General features: G+C 34.2%; 1 protein-coding gene across 1 annotated transcript in view; it reads left to right on the top strand.

Annotated features, from left to right (window-relative positions):
• The window catches only part of Duox (dual oxidase), a 93,037-nt gene that overhangs the window by 45,465 nt on the left and 25,529 nt on the right, over positions 1–22,043 (top strand). The window contains exons 2-8 of the mRNA XM_089866818.1: positions 1,809–1,910; positions 5,422–5,583; positions 9,096–9,283; positions 10,215–10,419; positions 11,332–11,498; positions 17,509–17,569; positions 20,222–20,318. Of these exons, the coding sequence (XP_089722944.1) occupies positions 1,809–1,910; positions 5,422–5,583; positions 9,096–9,283; positions 10,215–10,419; positions 11,332–11,498; positions 17,509–17,569; positions 20,222–20,318 (982 nt within the window). The remainder of the gene's footprint in view (positions 1–1,808; positions 1,911–5,421; positions 5,584–9,095; positions 9,284–10,214; positions 10,420–11,331; positions 11,499–17,508; positions 17,570–20,221; positions 20,319–22,043) is intronic.

Genomic DNA, 22,043 nt, shown 5'->3' with positions numbered 1-22,043 from the left:
TTCCATCGTATTAACAGGCTCGTTACGAATATATACAGTATAGTCAGTCAGTGACACGGATACGTTAAATATTAGCTTATTAAAAATATTTCTATAAAGGAGTCTCTGTATCTAGGACTGATGCTAGCGTGAATTCCTCATTTTTAGTTATTTTCTTTTTTTGTTTCTTATAATATGTATAAGGAATATTTTAGCATCAGGTAGCACGCAGCTACCGGGGTTTGTGCTCTACAGGAATTAACTACAAATTTATAACGCACGCAATGTATAATTAACCAGCACCGAGAAGGGTCTCTATTTTTTCGTCTCTCTAATTGAGTATTAAAGGGTGTCACTCGATCTCAATACGTCTTTATTTTAAGCAGCTTAAATTCTAATAAAACCGTGGCTTATGCAAAGGGCCCTAGCATTTTCTTTAAGCCTTGGTTTAAATTTTTTTTAATATTTTAAAGGTGGGGTGAAATTGTTACTGTATTAAGAGAAATTCCACATTTTACCGTTCGTTTTCGAAAGGTTATGATAGGGTCACATTCCTAAGAGACCCTTCGTTAAGCCTTGGTTTAAATTTTTAATATTTTAAAGGTGGAGTGAAATTGTTACCGATAAGAAAAATTCCACATTTTTATAGTTTCCAAAGGGTCATTGTGGGGTCAAGTTCCTAGGCCCTTTTTATGTTCGTTAAGCCTTGGTTTAAAATTTTAATACTTTAACGGTGGAGTGAAATTGTTACTGTACGAAAAATTTCACATTTTTACCGTTTCCAAAAGGTCACTGTGGGGTCACGTTCCTAATAAACCCTTTTAAATGGGGGGTGGGTAGAAGTATCGGCCGCTCGATATTGAATTAAGACGGACCATCCGGTTTGTGGATCCACAGACGTTAGTTAGGGCCTCATCGTTACCAGTCCTTTGGTTCGAAGCCATATCTAGCGTCTTTGTTATCCACATACCTATCAATGTACCGTCTTAAGAAAACAAGGTGATTAAACACCAGACTCTATTTTCCCCCGACCTTTGAATTTCAAGAAAAATTTTATTAATACAATTTCCGAAAGGTCATTCTGGGGCCACATTCCTAAACGTACTAGTACCTTATTATCATAATTAATGTAAAATATATTCACTAATTTCATTCACTATCTCTTTAGGTATATAATAATAAAAATAAAAAAAATAAAAAATCCCGTTTTACTATCGGCAAGGAAAAATATTAAAAAATAAAAATTCAAAAAAAAGGGGTAAATCTATATTATTACGCTTTTAAATCGATCCTCATATCTATAATTTAATACCATTGACCCCTTCTTTATAAAGGTCAAACTCATGTTCCTAAAATACATTAACGCTAAATATTTTCTACACCCTAAGCTGTTCTCGAAACAACCATTATTTCAAAAAAAATGCATTTTTAAATTTTCAAATAAACCTGTCTATAGAAATTAAAATGAGTTTATTTTTGGGGGAATTTAAACTCCAAATTAGATTGTTTAATTAAATAACGTTGCGGCAATCAATTTTTACGGTGTCGAGCCGGTTTTTTTTTTTAAAGAAAAAAGTCTATCTAATTTGCATGTGTCAAAATTCCCAAGGATAAATGTGAATTGCTATTATTAGTGGTATAATAAAAACTTGTGATTCTATTTTTATAGACGTATGTAAGAGAGCGTAACCAAGGCGTTGTATAGAATAAAACGCATTTTAAAATGCTTAACTATAGACTTTATAGTGTTTATATTAATTTACCATGACTTATTCGACTATGTAATTTTACTAACAATTTTTTTCTTCAATTTTTCTTTTCTTTTGCAGGTAGAAACAGTAAACGACCTAGTCGCATGTTCACATTGAACGAAATACAAAGGTTCGATGGATGGTATAATAATTTAGCACACCCTTCATGGGGTTCAATTGGTAAGTTAATTGTAAAAATTTATTTGAAAAAATTTGACCTAGTATAACTTGGTAATTAGCAGAACTGACCAAAAGGACTAAATTAGGTTTAGAGCTGACTTAAAGCAAAAGTTTATAGATACAAACAAAAAAGTGTACTACGTGTAGACGCCAGGTAAAATGAGAGGGAAAGGACCCTCCTCCTCAATCTCTGCACGAAGCAACCAAGCAGGGGGTCAAAGTTTTAACGAAAATAGTACTCTATGGGTGCGATCCTAACGTTAATTATTGGTACTAGAGCTAGCATCTGCTCCTAATTTGAGCCTATTCAAGTTCAAGGTAATCAGCCGCAGAGGGGGTCGACAAAATTCTAAATATAAAGGGGGTGTTTTCTCAATTACAAGGCAAGATCAAGCTTCAAAGAAATAGTATACTTTTTGTTTTTTAACTATGAACTTTTGCTTAAACCTTAGGCCTAATTTCCTTTAATTCAAGTTAAATTCCGCCCAATAAGAGAGGGATACATTTTGGAACTGATTAGTCCTCGATTATCAACTTGACCTCTCATGTTAAGGATAGTGTGTTACAGTTTAGGTTGCGTTTACTTTTAGTTAGAGATTAAATTAGGTTTGGCTTGGCTTTTGTTAGGGTTGGTTTAGGGTTAAGACTTATATTGGGTTTGATTGGATTAGGTTCAATTTATAGGGTCAGCTTGCCGTTTTCTAGTCCAATGCTGTATGTACAGCCTCCAGTTTTTGGTTAGCGTTTAAATTAGGTTTGGCTTGGGTTTTGCTAGGGTTAGTTTAGGGTTAAGGGTTATATTGGGTTTGATTAGATTAGGTAAAATTTACAGGGTTAGCTTGCCGTTTTCTAGCCCAATGCTGTATGCACAGCCTCCAGTTAAGAATTCCAAAACTAACTAGAAACATTTGTAACAAGTTAAGAATGACTCAAGAATTTGCAGAGAAGATTTTTAGCAAAATACCTTGAGAATTATCAAAGAAAAAAATTGAGAGAGAGGGAAATGATATAAAATCTAGGGCAACTCTTACGATAGTTGGGTAGAAAAAACGTTAGTAAAAACAACGTTATTACTCATTTAACCTTCTAGCGGGGAGTAAAAGAGGTAATTTGCTTACAACGGGGTGTGTTTTTGTAATCGTAATAACACAGGAAACTAGCAAAAATATGCGGGTATGTGAAATATACATATAGCTTCCGACTTTGCCGGCTCGGCTACCGTTTATATTATTTATTTTTTTCTCTTGAAGTTGAACAATGTAACTTTGAGAAAAGGTATTAGATATATATTGGGCCAAGGGTGGCCCGCTTTATAACACACTAACAGTTACTTATGAAGGTTTATTGTAAGGTTAAAGATCTATTATAATAGCAATATATAGTTAATTAACAGAATTATGGCGTTAAGCCTTTTTCTCAGCTCAAAATATGTGATTCTATGAGATAAATTGTGCTTTGAATGTTGTTAAATGACAATGAATGTTGTTAAATGACAATAAGTGTTGTTAAATGACAATAAGTGTTGTTAAATGACAATAAGTGTTGTTAAATGACAATTAGTGTTGTTAAATGACAATAAGTGTTGTTAAATGACAATTAGTGTTGTTAAATGACAATAAGTGTTGTTAAATGACAATTAGTGTTGTTAAATGACAATTAGTGTTGTTAAATGACAATTAGTGTTGTTAAATGACAATAAGTGTTGTTAAATGACAATAAGTGTTGTTAAATGACAATTAGTGTTGTTAAATGACAATAAGTGTTGTTAAATGACAATAAGTGTTGTTAAATGACAATAAGTGTTGTTAAATGACAATAAATGTTGTTAAATGACAATAAATGTTGTTAAATGACAATAAATGTTGTTAAATGACAAGAAATGTTGTTAAATGACCACAAATGTTGTTAAATGACAAAAAATTCTGTTGAATAACAATAAATGCTGTTAAATAACAAGAAATGATGTTTAATAACAAGAAGTGTTGTTATTTAGCAACATTTCTGCTTATTTAACAGCATTTCTTGTTATTATCAATAACAGCATTTGATGCTATTAACAACAGCGCCATAAAGTCCGTTTCTGTTTCCTGAGAGTTAATGTTGCAAACTAATAAAATTTATTAATTGGAATCCTCTAAATTGTCCAATCCAATTAAAGAGTAAATAATAAAAATGCCATTGCAATACTGTCATCCTGTCTACAACCCTTTGAAATTTTGATATATAATATATGAATTTATTATTCAAGGCTAGATGGCCCATTAGAGATTCCAAAAATTCATCGTCATCTAATAATTTTCTACTAATTATTTAGGAAGAAATTATATTTCTGCGAGAAATTGATCAAAGATTATTTTACCTTGGGGATATAATGGTAAAATTATCCTATTATAACTCGAGGATGATTAATTTTGAAAAAGGCTAAAGGTTTCTTGGGCGTCTTCTTAATTAAATTGAAATTCCGATGCAATTATTAAATATTTGTAAGATTAAAACGTTTGATCCTTTAATTGAAGACTAGTTTTCCTAAAGTTGGAAGGTTTTTCCTCAAGAAAAAAACAGTATCAGAAATATATAAACCAGACGCTATTATTTGCATAAATTAATCAAAAATCATAATGAGGATTTAGGCTTATTTCACTTTGTGCACAGTCATCCAAAAGGGATGTTATCTAAAGTAGGTAATTGGAAATTGGAATTAATCGAAGCTTCACAACGTTACTGAAGTTTTAAAACAGTAAACACCGCGATTTTAAGATGTCGACCCAAACAAAAACGGATTAATGTGAGAAGAACGTTGAAGGTAGCAAATTCACTACCCATCCTCGCATACTTTATTGAGAAACTTCGTCTGCTTATATTTTGACTCCACCCACAAATTCTGTATATAACTACTTCTAGAGATCGAATTTGTGGGTGGAGTCAAAATATAAGCAGACGAAGTTTCTCAATAAAGTATGCGAGGATGGTACCAGAGGCTAAAGCTATGATCCCACGTTCTTAGTGCATAAATCCGTTTTTGACCCAAAACAAAATCATAATTTTAATTCCTCAAATTGTGTCCCTAAAGATTCAGGACGGTTCTTGCTTGATATTTGTTTGCATTCCTTATTGCAAGGCTCTAACCTGGTCCCCGAAGAGTCCCTATTTTCCCGAATGGTCCTTAATTTACTCTAAAACCAGTATTTGGTCTTTAAATCACCCCAGCATTTTCCCGAAAATCGCTGGCAATAAAGCATTTATTTAGTAGTTAATTAAGGAGAGATATCTAGTTTCTTATATAATTTTTAAGTATGACATCATTGCCTTAAGGTCACCTTGTTGTAATCGAATAAATAAACCAACACAAAACCTCGCTCTTGAACCAGCTCCTACTCATCCGAAGATTCCATAAAACTCCCACACGTTCATAAGCTAACCCTTTCAAAATGAAACCTTCACCGACATAAACTGCATGAGAAATTATTTTAACCAAATAAGAATAAGACCTAATGTAATCTTTTCCTTTCAGAAACCCAATTAACGCGTAAAACGCCTCCATCATACGCGGATGGCGTCTATATGATGGCCGGAGGTGACCGGCCCAGCCCGAGAGCTCTTAGTCAAGCCTTGCTCAAGGGTGAAGATGGTAAACCATCTTCTAGGAACTTAACGGCACTATTCGCCTTCTTTGGTAAGTCACGTTCACCTTTTGTAACCTTTAACCTTAATAAACACGTCACAATCTGGGGTCCAAAGCCTAAATATACAGGGTGTTTCTGATAATTCTGATATAAATTAAAGGGTGTTTTCTTAAGGTCAAATTGAGTGGAAAGTGTCACAGAACACGTGATTTACAATATTTAGTTATGACGACGATATGGGTACTCCCAAACATTGATAGGCTCCGAAAACAAGGAAATAGTCAAACATGTGGAGTGAGACGTATGAGATAATTCAAGAGTCTTCAATCTAAGAACGTTATTGAACCTTTATCTAGCAGAAAAGTACAATTAAATGTGTAGAAGTATGCGTATGCTAGTAAAGTAAAGCATAAGTTTATAAGTGATATGTTCCATTAGTATGACACTACTTATACTTCGTAATGCAAGAGACTTACTGAGAGCTAGTTCAAAAATGGCGCGAGAATTGACTGCACTCGTTTTTGTAGTCCATCTTAATAATTAGTCCGCACTAAGCCTTTGACAGCGCCTCACCATAATAATCTATGACGTTTCACCTACGTCACTTCATGACAAACTCTCAGTAACACACTTATGGAACATATCTTATGAACTTATGTTATTATTAATTAATCCACACTATAAGCCTTTTTTATAGATGGTTATAGCACATGTGTGACCATTCCCTTGTTTTGGCCAATCAATATTTGGGCCTTTGGGGCCCATATCTACGTAATTAAATGTTGCAGACCCCATCATCATGTTCTATGAAACTTTCAACTTAGCTTGACCCTAAGATCACACCCTTTAATTTAAGGTACACCCCGTATGAGAAACACCCTGTATAGATGATCCCATGGCGTCCCATCTTCCAGTCTCCAAATAAACTTCCTGGACTTTAGTTAGCATGGCGAGGGAGCCAGCCAAAGAGATGTTTTGGCGCGTAGGAACCCGGAAATGAAAGGGATATAAATGATTTTTTTTTTTTAATTTCTGTTCTTTCTCCCGCTTCTTCTGCTGCCATATTATAAAACAGGTTTCACGGCGCAGCAAGACACAAAATAAGGGGGAAAGGATGAAATGACGCTTGAAAAAAAGCCGTTGTTTATGTGGGATTAAAACAAGGATGATTGATACTAAAGTGACATGGAGTGGTTTTTTGTAGGATCAGTTTTAGTTGAAAGGTGAATTAAGCGATACGCTTAGACTAGTTTTCCATTGAATTTTTTAGTTCTTTTTTTCGTCGAAGTGAATGGTAGTGAAAGAAACGGTATCGTTTTGGTCAGTATTAGGTTCGTGGAATTTTGCAAGATGATATTATGAAATTCAACAAGCGAATGTTTTCGTTACAGCAGAATAACAAAATACTTTAAGCCTTTTCAGACGATACAACTCTTGAATCAACTAGATGGGTCAAAAGGGTCAGTTGACAGTTTTAAATTTGGTGATTCAACTTGTCCAACTTCTGTTCAGTTTACTCAACTCAAGTTGACTCATCTAAATCAGTCAAAACTTTGTATCGTCTGAAAAGGCCTTTACTCTTCACCAGGGTTTACATTATTATTCAGGGTGTTTATGAAAGATCTGTCAGACGTTAAGGGTGATGTTCTTTTAAATATTTCGAGTTGAAAATGTTCTTGACATTGGTCAAGATATGTTTGGAGTGTTTTAAGGATGGCCCCTTAAAATTAACACGAGAGACTGAAAGACAATGCTAATTTAATTAAGGGGTCACCCCTAAAACACTTAATTTCATAACTCAAAAACAGTGGCCCCTTAGGGCAAAATGTTATAGAAAATTCTTGACTCTCTAAATGGCCCAAAGAACATCCCCCTTAATTTCTGACAAACCTTTCAAAAACAGCCGGCCATTATCAGTCAGTCAAGACTTGATAACTTAGATTATTGTGCACGCAAAACATTTTAGCCTAAATTTGGAACTCATTAGCAGTGTTACAGTAATAAGGTAGCGTAATTAGCGAAGAAAACAACTACGCATTCTTACAAAAATAAGACTGCCTTAGAACCACTCCAGGGTGTTTTAGTATACATCCTCTACTAGATTAAAAATGATCATGACGTGAAGGGGAAAGATGAGAAAGTTGTGAAAATAAAATATTGGTCGCGTTGAAGCGAAGCTAAGGTAAATCCAAACCAAGCCAACCTTGAGTTTTCACCGCTGGTTTCTTACTTTTATTAAAAACAAACTGGCAAAGATCAACGCGCGAGTTCAAACTAGAAAATAGGTCAAAACGGAACTAAGAAACGTTTGAGGAAATGATATACCTCCAGCTCGTAACGCATAAGAAGAAGAAGAGAAAGAAGATCGCGTCGAGCATAATACGATGCCATAGCTTCAGGAATTTATTCGACGGCAAAGGGTCATTTTTAAAAACCTAAGGGGGTTGGACATATTACGTATAGGGAAAAGTATCATTATCGTGCCTTCATTTTACCTCTCCGAGTGACGATGAAATCACGGATAGGTATTACACTGGACGTACTTGTCTGTGTGTCTGTCACCGCGTTTGTAGTTGACAAATCGGAGCAAACGTGTTGTTCGCGGAAAGCAATTTTTGGCTTCTACTCCTATCGTTAGGATTAGACATAGCCCACTCGATCATGCGCATCACGACGCAAGCTGAAGCGCAGCGTCCGCGGATAGAGCAGGCTATTGATTAGGAAAGCATGCCGATCGCATAATGCGGCGATCGGCTAGGGTTACGAGAAACGTCTAGCTTCACAATGTCAGGGCTTCCACCAACGGTTTACGGAATTGCGGGTTTTTTATCACTTATGGTGAATCAATCGCCTTATATACCCTAAATTTCCAAGAATTGTTAAAGAGGCATACGCTTGAATTCAAACGTAAACAATAGCTATATTTAAAATTATTTTAGGAATTAAGTTTCTTAAAAAGATCTAACTAAAATAAATAACATCAATTATATTTATTTAATTATTTAAGAAAAACCTCTTAATTTGTTCTCGACTCGGAGAGGTTTATTTTCGTCTCCCAACTTGTTTTTTTCTTCTATACTTTTTCTTAACGCTGAAATATGGAAAGTTAATTCGAAAAAAATGTTAATTGCTATCCCCCAACTATGATCCCAAAACTCTTTTAAAAGTTTATTACAAATTCAACAATTTTTCCTTTCACACAATGAAACAATAGGGGAAAAAAATGTGTTGGAAATATTTTTCTGTGTCATTACTATGTTGAATTATTAGGTTATAATTAATTAGCTTTCAATAATAATATAAATAGCTTAAAGTTCAATTAATTTTGATTGGAAAACAAATGAGCAAAAATAAACTGTGTGTCCATTGTCTCCTTAATCTAATCAAGGACAGTGCATGGTGATATTTTTAGGGGTTACTTGAGGTTGTTTAACCTAGATGGCGCTGTTTATCGGGAAATTCCAGCGTAGTTTAAGATATTCTACCTGAGAAAACAGCCCTTAACAGTAGACTATACCTTACAACTAAACTAAACCATATATATTTTTCAATGAATTCACAGGTCAGATGGTTTCCTCGGAGATCCTAATGGCCAGCGAGACGGGTTGTCCCATAGAGTTCCATAAAATAGCCATAGAAAAATGCGACGAAATGTACGATAAAAACTGCAAAGGCGATAAGTACATGCCATTTCATCGCGCCATATACGATCCCACCACAGGCCAGTCGCCAAACAGTCCCAGAGAACAGGTAAGAAATAACAACAACAACTACAACTACAACGTAAATCAACAAATTAACGAACTAGCTCGAATGGTTTGAGATTGATTAGTTACTAACCAAACGCCAGAGCGAATAATTTATAATTCAATCTTGAAGAAGAGAGGGATGGAGCCGAATCTAAATACCTGGAACGTAGCCTTTATACCCCCATCTACGGCAACGAAGTCCTCCCAGCATCCCCGGCGTTTCGGTATTGTCGTTCGGTACGGAAACGTCGAGGATGCCCCCTATTTATTAATAAACGAAGCTAGTTCTGATACAAATACAATGGCGCTACGTGGCAGCACTAAACAATTTCCCACCGTAGGGTAGGGGCGTCCGCAAGGTACACTGGGAAACTTTAATTGCAGCAGCTCGCCCATCAACATTAGCGCTCCATCTTACCTCTTTCCTCCATGATTCAATAAATTTAATTCCTCAAGTAGTTTAAGGGATACTTAAAGGAAGATTTAAGAGATTTAGTGCTTAACATGTCTGGTGTTTTAAGAAACCCTTTAAAAACACAAATATTTTAATAGATAAGTTTTTTTTTTAAATATTTATGAAGTAAAAATGTTAAACATAAACTAACATAAAAATCATGTGTTAGCACTGTTGTGGTTATAGCTAATATTTAAAGTAATAAATAAAAGTTACATAAGAAAAAACGTGCTTATGGGCGAGGGTCAGTTAAATCACGTCTTTAAACACCATCCGTGACTACCGTTCTGTTAAAATTTCACGGTCTCGTGTATACTAAGCTACCAAACAACTGTGCAATGATACCAAAGTAAATACGGATATTAGTTTAATTATATCTTAGAGTCAAGTTAATTGGGAATTGTATATTTACACGTAATTCAATAAAGAATTACACCCTTAATTGAAAAAATAAAACGGATATAAATCTTTTTTTCAGATGAATTTAATGACTAGTTGGATAGACGGGAGTTTCGTCTACAGTACAAGTGAAGTCTGGATGAGCAGTATGAGAAGTTACCAGAATGGTACCTTTAAATCCGAATTTGAAGGGAAATTTCCGCCCAGAAATAGAGAAAGGGTACCACTGATTAATTCTCCGCCTGCCAAATATTTGGGCATGCTCAGTCCCGAGCGAATGTTCCGTAAGTTTCTATTCCTAAAAGTTTATTTAAATTGTTTTGCGTCCATTTTGAACCTACTATAAACATTTGTTTGTAGCTATGCATAGATGTAGTTCAATGTTTGGACTTTTTAAAATGTCTTTTATTGACCATAACTTATTATCTAGTGTAGATAGAGGATATTTGGAAGTACCACCATAAAGAGCGTACTCCATAGAGTACTCGCTCAAAGTATTTTGAAATTCGTTGCGTTGATAAAGGAGATATTAGCGAAGGAAAATATTAACCTAAAGATTTAACTTCTGACGCGCAAGTTTCTACATGTAAATTCCCATAACTTCGTATCTAGAGTAGATAGAGCATATTTGGAAGTACCACCATAAAGAGCGTACTCCTTAGAGTACTCGCTCAAAGTTTTTTGAAATTCGTTGCGTTGATAAAGGAGATATTAGCGAAAGAAAAGGTTAACCAAAAGATTTAACTTCTGAAGTGCAATTTTGTACATGTACATTCCCATAAATTCGTATCTAGAGTAGATAGAGTATATAAGAAGTAACATCAGAAAGAGCGTACTCCATTGAGTACCTGCTCCAAGTATTATGAAAATCGCTTTAATTATAAGAGATTTATTAGGGAAAGAAATTAATAACCCAAAGATTGAAGTCTTGTAAAGTGCAAGTTTCTACTTGTACATCCTGAACGTTCAATTCAAATTCTTATACTCGTTATCATAAAGTTAGGCCTCAATTAAGCGCAATATGCAAATGTATTTCAAGTCAATCAACTAAGTAGTAGTAGTCTTAATCGGTTATTGATTAAACGTTGCAAATTTTCCGACATTTCCAAAGCGAGGTTCAAAACTATGCACTAATTAAGCACTGATTCATTGGATGGTACCACATTGATTATTTAACCTTTGACCATTAATTACAGTATTGGGTGACCCCCGAAGCAACCAAAACCCAGCGTTGCTATCCTTCGGGATTTTGCTTTTCCGTTGGCACAATATCTTGGCCGAACGCATACAAGCTCAACATCCTGATTGGACGGATGAAGACATTTTTCATCGTGCCAGGAGATGGGTCATCGCAACAATGCAGGTAAACGAAAAGAAACTACCTTTTACATTCGATTTACAAGTCACGCGAATTAACGACATTAAAACCTCTTCACGCCAATAAACTTTACAAATGAAAAGAATGAGGAAATGATTAAAAAACTATAAAAAGAACAGCTGATTGCAGGAAGAGAGTAATTTAAAAAAATTATTCGGGGATAATTCCAATATCGTACATAGAAATTTTCTTTGTGAATTGCTCCGAAATTTTGCGATTTGCTCAGAATTATCGCGATTTGCTCAAAGTAATCGCGATTCGCTCAGAATTATCGCGATTTGCTCAAAGTAATCACGATTCGCTCAGAATTATCGCGATTTGCTCAAAGTAATCGCGATTCGCTCAGAATTATCGCGATTTGCTCAAAGTAATCGCGATTTGCTCAAAGTAATCGCGATTAGGTCAGAATTATCGCGATTAGGTCAGAATTATCGCGATTAGGTCAGAATTATCGCGATTAGGTCAGAATTATCGCGATTAGGTCAGAATTACCGCAATTTACTCAGAATTATCGGAATTTGCTCAAAATTATAGAAATTTACTCAAAATTATCGCAATTTGCTCAAAATTATCGCAATTTGCTCAAAATTATAGAAATTTACTCAAAGATTTCGCTCTTTCGTCAAAGAAAACGTTTATTGCAAAAGTTTCAATCCTGTATCTAAACTAGATTTATATTAATATAGGCTGTGAAAAATGCTAGGACGACAGTGACACCAATGACGTAATATCATGAACTAATTGTTGGAATAGACATCTTCACAACTATACTCAATTACTATCTTACAAAAAATGCATTTCTTACTGTCAATACAACTCAATGGCTCTACCGTCATCCTAGCTAATCTCACAGGCTATACCAAACAAATAAACATTATTCCCTCACCCTTTTTACCCAACCTGTATATAACTCAGCGTAAAAATACGTAATATACGTCCTTAAAGGTCGTTAAGCAATACAGAGATTATAACATCTTTTCAGAAAAGATAGAAGAACCTCGGGAAAGGTCATACACACACAACACAAACTGTACAAATACAATGAATTCAATGAGGGAGGGCGGGCAAAATTATTTAAAAAGACAATTTCTAGTCCATACCATACACCATTTGAAAAGCCTTAAAGAACAAGTCTCGCCCAAATTTAAACGTTTTTCAATAACGAAATATTTCAGCTAGTAAAATCAACCTGAGCGATTAGAATATTATTTATAGAGCTAGAATAATTTGGGAATGTCAATTTTCAGTCAAAAGTGTTCTAGGACTTTTTGACCATTGGAAACTTTGTTTATCGACTGTGTTTAGAGTAACTTGTCTCATTTTCAAGCTCTCAATGAAAACTATTTCAAGTCCTAAGCCTAATAGCAACCAAATACGTCGTTAGGCTTGTCCTTTAAACATTTTCTCCTTTGAAAAAAAGAAAGGATTTTAAAAAAAAAACAAGAAAAAAGGTTTTCATCGCAATCAAGCAGGACTTCGTCGCCGAAGTAGACAGAGCGGAATAATGACCCTTTAAACGCAGGCTCAAGTGACTTTCTGTGTCACTAGGCTACGGACCTAATACTAACTTTCCCTCGTTAAAACTTTCTAAAACAATGCAATTAAAGGGGGGAGACTTAGAATAAACTACACTGAAAGAAAAAGCCCGTCTGGCATTAGGCGTATTAGCTTCGGTAAGCGAACATTACGAGTGTAATTGGGTTGACCAGAAACTTATTACGAGATTGAACTTTGAAGAGAAAAATTCCAATTTGCACGCGGTGGGATTTTGGTTAACCCGATCGAGGAAACGAGATAATTCGTGGTAAAGAATACCACTTTAATTATATCATTTGAAAGTTTATTTATTCCAGTTTATAAATTACTTTAAGAAAATGGGATTGAATTACGGTATAGTACACCATTGTTTACTTTATTGTCGTCGGTTCAAAAGCCTGAGAGCTGCATGGTATTTTCCTACGCGAGTTATTTAGTTATAGATTTATTTTTCTCATATAAGTTAATTAAATCAGCGTATTTTCAAAACTACACCAAAATATATGGAGATAATAACTAGTTATAGGTAAAATTTGACTGTTGAACCGCTAATGAAGTTATTTGTAATTTCATAAAAACACCTTTATAAGCTAGCTCTATTCCCAACTAATTTACATCTAAATAACATTTTAGACCTAATATCCAACGTACCTATTATTGGTTAGACTCCTTTTAGGCAAATTTGATTCTTAATTGAGCCGCTAATGAAGTTATTTATAATGTCATAAGCTAGCTCTATTCCCAACTAATTTACATCTAAATAACACTTTAGACCTAATGTCCAACTTCTCTATTATTGGTTAGACTCCTTTTAGGCAAATTTGACTCTTAATTGAGCCGCTAATGAATTTATTTGTAATTTCAAAAACCCCTCTATAAGCTAACTCTATTCCCAACTAATTTACCTCTAAAATACAATTTAGACCTATAATCCAACTTATCTATATTATCCATACGCTTATCTATTGCGAGAAAGAGATTAGATGAACTCTTATACTGTCTGTAAATCGCAACACTATTGCTATATTGAACTGCAAAACTTGGTCTAAGTTCCATGACTCTCGTTGCCCCCTTAGTATTAATTTTGTATTATTTACAATTATTCATTATATAATTAGATAACTTTGGTAATTAAAATTAGAAATGTTTTTCTTATTTCTAATTTTACTTCCATAATAGGGCTGCAGTTTCGTATTTAAAAACTTTGAAAAGTAACGTTTAAACTTAATTGCTTGAATTCAATAAAAGAGGAAAAGAATCAAATCAAAAGTTTAAATTTTCATACAAAGTTGTTTAGCGGAATTCCATAACGTTACCTTTTTCAAACCCAAACACTTGAAAAATACGTAAACAATTACATCTCGTAAAAGGGTTAAAAACGCGTGTTTTTTTTAACCGCTGACACAAGAACATAATCGGTATAATTTAAAATTTTGAGTGACAAATCAGACTCGAAAAGAAAAAAAATTGGTTTAGACAAGTGTTAAAACGTTTTTTTACGGTTAATCTGAGTGGTAGTGGCGGATGCGTGCCGTTTATGGGTCAATCTATTGGAACGCGTGTCTCGAATTTTATTAACAATCTACAGAGAAATCGAATTGGAAAGAGGTCTAGGTCCTTTCCTCTTTATATAAAAAAAAATTTGGCGCCATGTGTCGTTTTAACAAATAAATTCTTAACAAGGTATAAGAAGGCGTGGGATCGGGTTTCTTCCTTCAAAACTATGAAATTCATATTGCATAAAAACTTCGCTGATTTAACAATAAACTTGAATATAAAAAAAGGATATTTGAAATCATTCGAGCGCTAAATTGTTAAGAAATAACAAACAGGGCTCATATAATAGCCAGCTAAGCGCAATGGATATATGGTGTAATCTCCCATTATAACAAAATACAGGGTGTTTCTGATAATTCTGCCATCTAATAATTAGATGGGTTCTTCTTAGGGTCAAACTGAGTGCTCGGTGTATGGGGTCTACAACATTTAGTTACGGAGATATGGGCTAATAAAAATTGATTCAGAATTCATTGATGAATTTAAAACTGCACCTACGACCAATCACGAAACAACCTTTAGAGAAAAACATAACATGAACGATTTACACAAATAAATCATTTTCGAGCTTAGTTTTCTCGATATCGAGCAAAGTTTAAGGCGAAATGTCGCGTCACTTGTATAGCTGAAGCGATTGGTCGGAGGTATAGCTTATAGTTTATCGCTTAAGCTGACAAAAGTTTTATATTGAAAATTCCAGCTTATCCCTGACCAAATTTTGCCAATACCCCTGACCATTTCAAGGTGTTTACCAGAGTCCACTTCATCACAACTGGCCTCATATTTAGCTTTGCTCGAAGCATATTATTTAACTATTAAGTTATCCAGGTTCTTTACGAACCTTGTGAATGTATTTTGATTTTTAAAATTATTCGGAGATATTCCCTTAATGTTTTGATTCCCCAATATAAAATATGTAGCGTGGGGGGGGGGGGTGAAATAAGCGCAGTTATGTGAAAAGAAATTCCCGCCCGCATTTCTGCGCGCGCATCAGGGCATCTCGTAAAATATAATTTTAAAATAACCTATTTCAATTTCAAGACACCTACGCGGAATAAAAATGATTCACATTTCTAACTAAATAACAAAACAAAATCCGTAAATTAATACATATACCCAATATAAATACCGGTAAATAAATTTTCCTGTGAGGCAAACAAAACGCCCTGAAGTTAAATAATTATAAATTCAAGGGCAACGAGGCCACGATACCCATGGCTCAACCAGTTCACACCCAAAACTATCGGGAAACACCACGGACGGAATACGCTTCCCCCAGCCCAAATTATGACGACAAAACTAAACCCCATATATTAATAAACCTTCCGTACCGGTAACAGAAACAAAACTGAATGAAAAACATTACTTTTTCATAATGAAACTACACTGAAAGAAAGGCTATAACATTTATTTGAAATTCTATTTAATTTCCCATTAAAAACCCTGATTACCTACTATTAAACACCATGAACTGAATGTTCTATCTGAAACGAATTTAGGGTGGAGTTCGATTTTAACAAGTAAACTAATTTGCAAGGTATACAGAGAGGTAGTGTACTTCCTATTTTCGATACGCGTCAGAATGTAACCTTTAGGACCGTCGCCCACTAGCTGATAAGATTTAATGATCTGTAGTTCTAAATAATTAAATTAAATTAAATTAGATTATGATTGTTTTCTTTGATTCGTTAACTTGGATCATGTCAGATGCCTGCACAATTGAAATAAAAAGCACCATTTTAGATTACAGGAAAAATAATTATCAAATGTAAATCAGTGAAATTTATTTCTTCCAGATAGTCTTTCAGAAAGCTTTATAACAGATAACAAATTTCTCTTAGTTTTCTATATGATCAGTAGGGTAAGTTTAGATATCAGTTTCGATATCTACTGTCAAAAGTACAAGAAAACCTTTAAGCTAATTCTAAAATTTCACAGTTAAAAGCAACACCTCAATTAAAGATGAACATTATAATATTTGCGTAAATTCCGACAGTTCAGAAGCACCGTGAACTCCTATGAAATCCAATGTTTTTGAACCTGTCCTATAATTTCATGAAACGTCCTATAATATCCTATATTTTTGATTTAGTCGAAGTTTTCGTATAGTTTAGCATCAAATTCATCAAAATTTAGCTCTTTTACCGAGATAACTTTGTCTAGACAACGAAATTGCGGATTCCCTCTGGATTGCTTACATATTATATTTTAATTAAGCTCCTCTTTTTCAAACTAAAATCCAATTTGTTATTTATTATTTTTTTTTGTTGAGATTTTTCTACATAGTTTAAAACAAAAATGTATGAGAATTTTAGTCCAATATTTTCCTATGAAATCCTATAATTACAGAAAAAAACCCTGTTTTTCCTATAAGAAATTTAAATTTTTGCTGGGCTCTCTAAAATTCTCATAAATGTTCGAAATGAGAAGTACAGAAGGTCTATTGATATCGCGAATGTCCAACCCCTTATGACGCGATATAGGAAACCTTAAGACTAATTCACGAGCAAATTAAGCATATATACTTGAAGATAATTTCACCCTGGTTTTAAAGCGATTATTAATAACAAACGCGTAATTGGTTATTAGGGCAATGTCTTTGAACTCTTTCTCGTTCCTAATCTCATTGTTGTTCGCGCCCATTAATGAGGTTAAGGTCGATGAATAAATTATAAAATAAATGGGGAGGAGAATTTAGAATATCCTTTGGCGCTAAATGCTTTCGGCGTAAACCATATCTAGTTTATTACAACTGGCTTTCCTTAAAACAATTCTTTATATATTTCTATGCAAATTTATTCGGACTATACAACCTTGGGTGTTGGAATTAAGCATATTTTGGGGGTGAAATACATGTACCATTGTTTTAATTTCCGTTATTTTCTTTTATGTTTATTTTCAGAATATAATTATGTACGAATATCTACCAACTTTGCTTCAAGAACCAATAGATACGTATACAGGTTGGTGTCATTTTTTAATTACATTTTATTTTCAAAGCTAGCATTTTTTTAATTTGAAAAACAGGGTTGCCACAAAATTTTCATATTTAACTTCCCTGATTTTACCAGGTTTTCCCTGACCTTTTTTTTTACGATTTTCCCTTACATTTTAGGCCCATTTGTCATTGTTCTAAATATAACTAGATAAAGATTCATTAAAATCGGTTCGTACATCACCAAGATATAAATTTTATAAATAGTTTAAAAATAAGGCACCAAGATATAAATTTTATAAATAATTTAAAAATTAGGTTCACCCAATAAATCGATTGTGATATTAAAAATGGACCAGGGTTATTTTCTTTCCCATTAGGTATCATAATTAGAGAAACAATCTGATTGGAATATAATTAAAAGGCATAACACTTCAATTAAAAATATTTATATTTAAATTCATCTGAATTGTGTGTTTCTGGCTATACACTATATTTAAGCAAGAAGTGATATCTAGTTTATTAAGGAGAAGGTAAGATGCCTAAGTATTCGCACGCCATAGTCCCAGTCCCCCTTTCAAAATACAAGGGGGGACGTAAAAGGAGGCCGGGCTATTGCGCTGCCTCTCCTCAGTCGGAAAATACGTAATTTTCGTCATTCGCGTCGAGCTGACGTGAGTTTTCAAGAACCAATGAGATGCTCATTGTAATTTAGAGGCGGGGATTAACTCCGGACCTACGTTTGGACTGCAGATAAAGCTAGAAATGTGGCGAATTTATACCTTCTCCCTAGTAGATATCGCTTCTTGATTTAACTAAATCACTAAATTCATCATTAAAACCTGAACTTAAATATAAATTAAGAAATTAAAAACATCGTGCTTTTGCAAATAAAAAAACCTAAATTATAGCTAAGTACCTTTTTATTTGAAATCGGTTTTAAATCTATAATGGCAGAGTTTATAACAAGGGTTAAGGCGATAATCATCTTAAAAACACGATCCCAAAGTCAGTTATTGTAGTCTGATCGAAGGCTAGTAAAAAAAATGTAAGGTATCAAGTTACATGTTCAACAAGACTTGTAGCGCACGCGCCACTTGAGTTTAATCGAATTAAAACATCTAACGCCCAAAATTTATAAAATGTACAAGAAAAAATATTTTGAGGGAAAAACTTAAATAAATTTAAAAGAAGAAAAAAGAAAAAAATGAAAAATCGAGACGAGATTATCGCGTTTTTTCGAAGATATAAACTCCGCTAATACTAAAGTATAAGAGTGCCTTTGGGGTGTAAACACGAAAAGAAGAAAAAAAATGCCAAAGGGATTTTTAAGTTTTTAAAGAGTGGTTTAAATGCAACTAATATAGAGTATGTTTTGGCAGCTCTGGGTTACGAGAATTCTTATCTTTATTAACTAATCTAGTGACTTGGCTAGCAAGAAAGTTGGCGTATAGCGTTAGACAAGGGTATATTTGATTTATTCGTAGTGTCAAATGATACAGTGAGGAAGAGATCAGACCCAAACACTTATTTCTATGTTTGAAAATAGCGAGACTGCCGACGAAAGAAATAGGTATGCTAAATTGCAGGCTTCAGCCCATTGGATCGAATGCAGCCAAAATGTGAGGTTTTCTTGCTTTCCGTCCCATCAAGAAGTTATATCTAGTATCTCAGAGAGAAGGTATAAATTCGCCAGATTTCCAGCTTTATCTCCAGTCCAAACGTAGGTCCGGAGTCAATCTCCGTCTCTAAATTACAACCAGCATCTCATTGGTTCTTGAAAACTCACGTCAGCGCGACGACAAAAATTACGTATTTTCCGACTGAGGAGAGGCGAAATAGCCCTGCGCCTCCTTTTCCGTCCCCCCTTGTATTTTGAAAGGGGGGACTGGGACTATGGCGCGCGAATACAAAGGCATCTTATACCTTCTCTCTGAGATACTGATATAACTTCTTGGTCCCATTGAATCGAATCCCAGTGGATCCAATCCAATTGAATCGCATCCCAGTGGATCCAATCCCATTAAATCGATTCCCATTGGACAGAATCTAACCCAACCTAACCTAAACCTTGCCTAATCAGAAGCCTGAATTGGACCGAACAGGCAACAAAAAAATGAGTTTTCGGAAATTATGCTTCCATCCAATTGGATCGAAAATAGCCAAAATGTGCGGTTTTTCTACCTTACGTCTAGCAGAACCGAGTCCCATTGGACCGAAATCCATATTTGAAATATTTTTCCGAATAGGAAGGCGGTCCAATGTGGGATTTCGATTCAATAGAACGATAGCAAATAGCAGACCTATGTAAAATAAGCAATTTTACATTCCGTCGATTTCAACAGTAGTTATCTAACTTGAAATGGGTATAATAACAGATACGTTAATTTAATATTATCCTTAATTACCCATTATTCAATTAGACCATAATTTTTAACTACTAAATAGTCTCGCTTATTTCTAAATTGACACCAATAGTTTCATAGATCTACAATTTAGCGTAACGATTTACTCCGTCAGCAGTCCAAACAAAATAAGTGTCGGTTCGATCTGTTCCACTCTGTATATACAGACACAAAAACTGGGAGAATTTAGGGTGAAAAATAACGATTTTTCAGGATTTTTCGGATAAAAGTGACAAATTTATTATATATATTTTTCGTTTTGTTTTAAAATTCAGGTTACAAGGCTGACAGTCACCCTGGTATTAGTCACGTGTTTCAATCTGCCGCGTTTCGTTTTGGACACACGCAAATACCGCCTGGAATTTATAGACGGTGAGTGAAAAAAACTTTATCAAAAATTTACTAATATCAGGGATAGATTTAATTTTAGAAGTAGGAATGGAGAACGGTTAATATTTACTTCAGTCCGACTCATACATAGCCCAGTATAGAGCCCCTCCCTCCAACACGTAACGAAAAGTTTAAATTATCTTATTGGCTCGGTTAAACTACGTTTTGATGACGTTGTTGACGTTGACGGAGAAAAATACGTAATTCCGTTTTACCTCTGTCGCTATGGCCCGCCTCTTCTTTCATACCCCCCGACCCGTGGAAGGGGCTCCGGGACTTTGACGCGCGCCCACATTACTCTGTTCTCCATTCCTACTTCTAAAATTAAATCTCTTCCTTCCTGCTAATATTAATATAAAAGTACTTTACTTTTAAAATAATCGACTAATTAGGCCTAGCTTCTTAATTAACGTAGCAGATTATTATAGTGGTCTGTGGTCATATTAAGGCGTACAAAAATGGAGTAGAGTTTTACGAAAAATGCTCTGACCCTCTTAGAATCACACATTAAAGCAGATAACCCTAAAAATTTGGCACTAATAAAATTCACGGATGACTACGGAATAAAATCTTCGCTTTAAAACTTAACTGTGGGAGATTAAGAAAATTTAAAGTGAAGCAACGTCCTGAACTTGAGCAATAATTCTCAATCACCCCAAATGTTTTTTAAAAAGTATTTCACCCTCAATAAACGGCTGACCCGAGTATGTGAAGCAATCAGTTCGCGAACCCATTTCCCTAAGTTATAAGATACAGATAAGGAAATTGGAAATCCAATAAAAGATGATGTAAAAATTTTATATACTTTGAAATCAGAAATGTAGGTATAGGAATTTAGGAAACACGATCTTAACAGCTTTTTGGAATGCTACTATGCTAGGTTCCTTTAGATAAAATACCACTTTACAAGACAATTTGGTGAATTACCCTCTAAAGGTGAAATTACTATTCCCACACTTTCAATAAATAAAAAAGAATAAATAAAAAACCTCTTACGAAAAAAATATATTATTTAAATTAAACGTTTCTGCTAAAGCGCTTGTTCTATTTTCCCATTAAAATTCAACTCGTCAACTCTGGTTACAAGACTTTAGTCACTTACGGGCGAGGGAATGGACACATCCCTCACTTAATTAAGTTCATCCACTTTAATTGGATTGATTAGTACAATCAAAATAAACTAAAGTCACGCAAAATCACCAATCAATATTTTAACCGATAAATTTAGTGATTAAAATTACACAACCTGATTAATTGGACTAAATTAATGAAGAGTGACCTGCACCTCTTCTGCTAGATAACGTAATTAGTTATCACTTAAATATTCATATCAAAATTAAAATCAATTCAAATTCAAATTCATTCATATTTTCCTTTCATAATTCCCAAAATTTTAAATTTTCGGTGTTTTTTTCTTTAAAATTTAAATATGACATTTTTGTTACATCACCTACTCCCGAGCAGAGAATGTAGTCATAGTGGCAAAATTTGTAAAGCAATTTATCGACCAATTTCCCAGGTATTCTAAAGATATGCAAATTAGGTTGCAATTTCAATATTTTAAAAATATTTTCTCACTATATTTGCATATATAAGACGTTTAAGTCAGGGACCTATTTCCCACAATATTTATTTTTAATTTAAGCGACTAGACAAGTAATGTCAGTCACTTTCTCTTTCAAAGTCTGAGATTTTAAATATTTTTCT

Source organism: Phalangium opilio, unplaced genomic scaffold (genome assembly GCF_054372755.1).
Source record: "Phalangium opilio isolate 3A_F unplaced genomic scaffold, DU_Popi_V2 ptg000017l_1, whole genome shotgun sequence".
NCBI lineage: Eukaryota > Metazoa > Arthropoda > Arachnida > Opiliones > Phalangiidae > Phalangium > Phalangium opilio.
The sequence above is the reverse complement of the archived record's forward strand: the minus strand, read 5'-3'. Positions and strand labels throughout refer to the sequence as shown.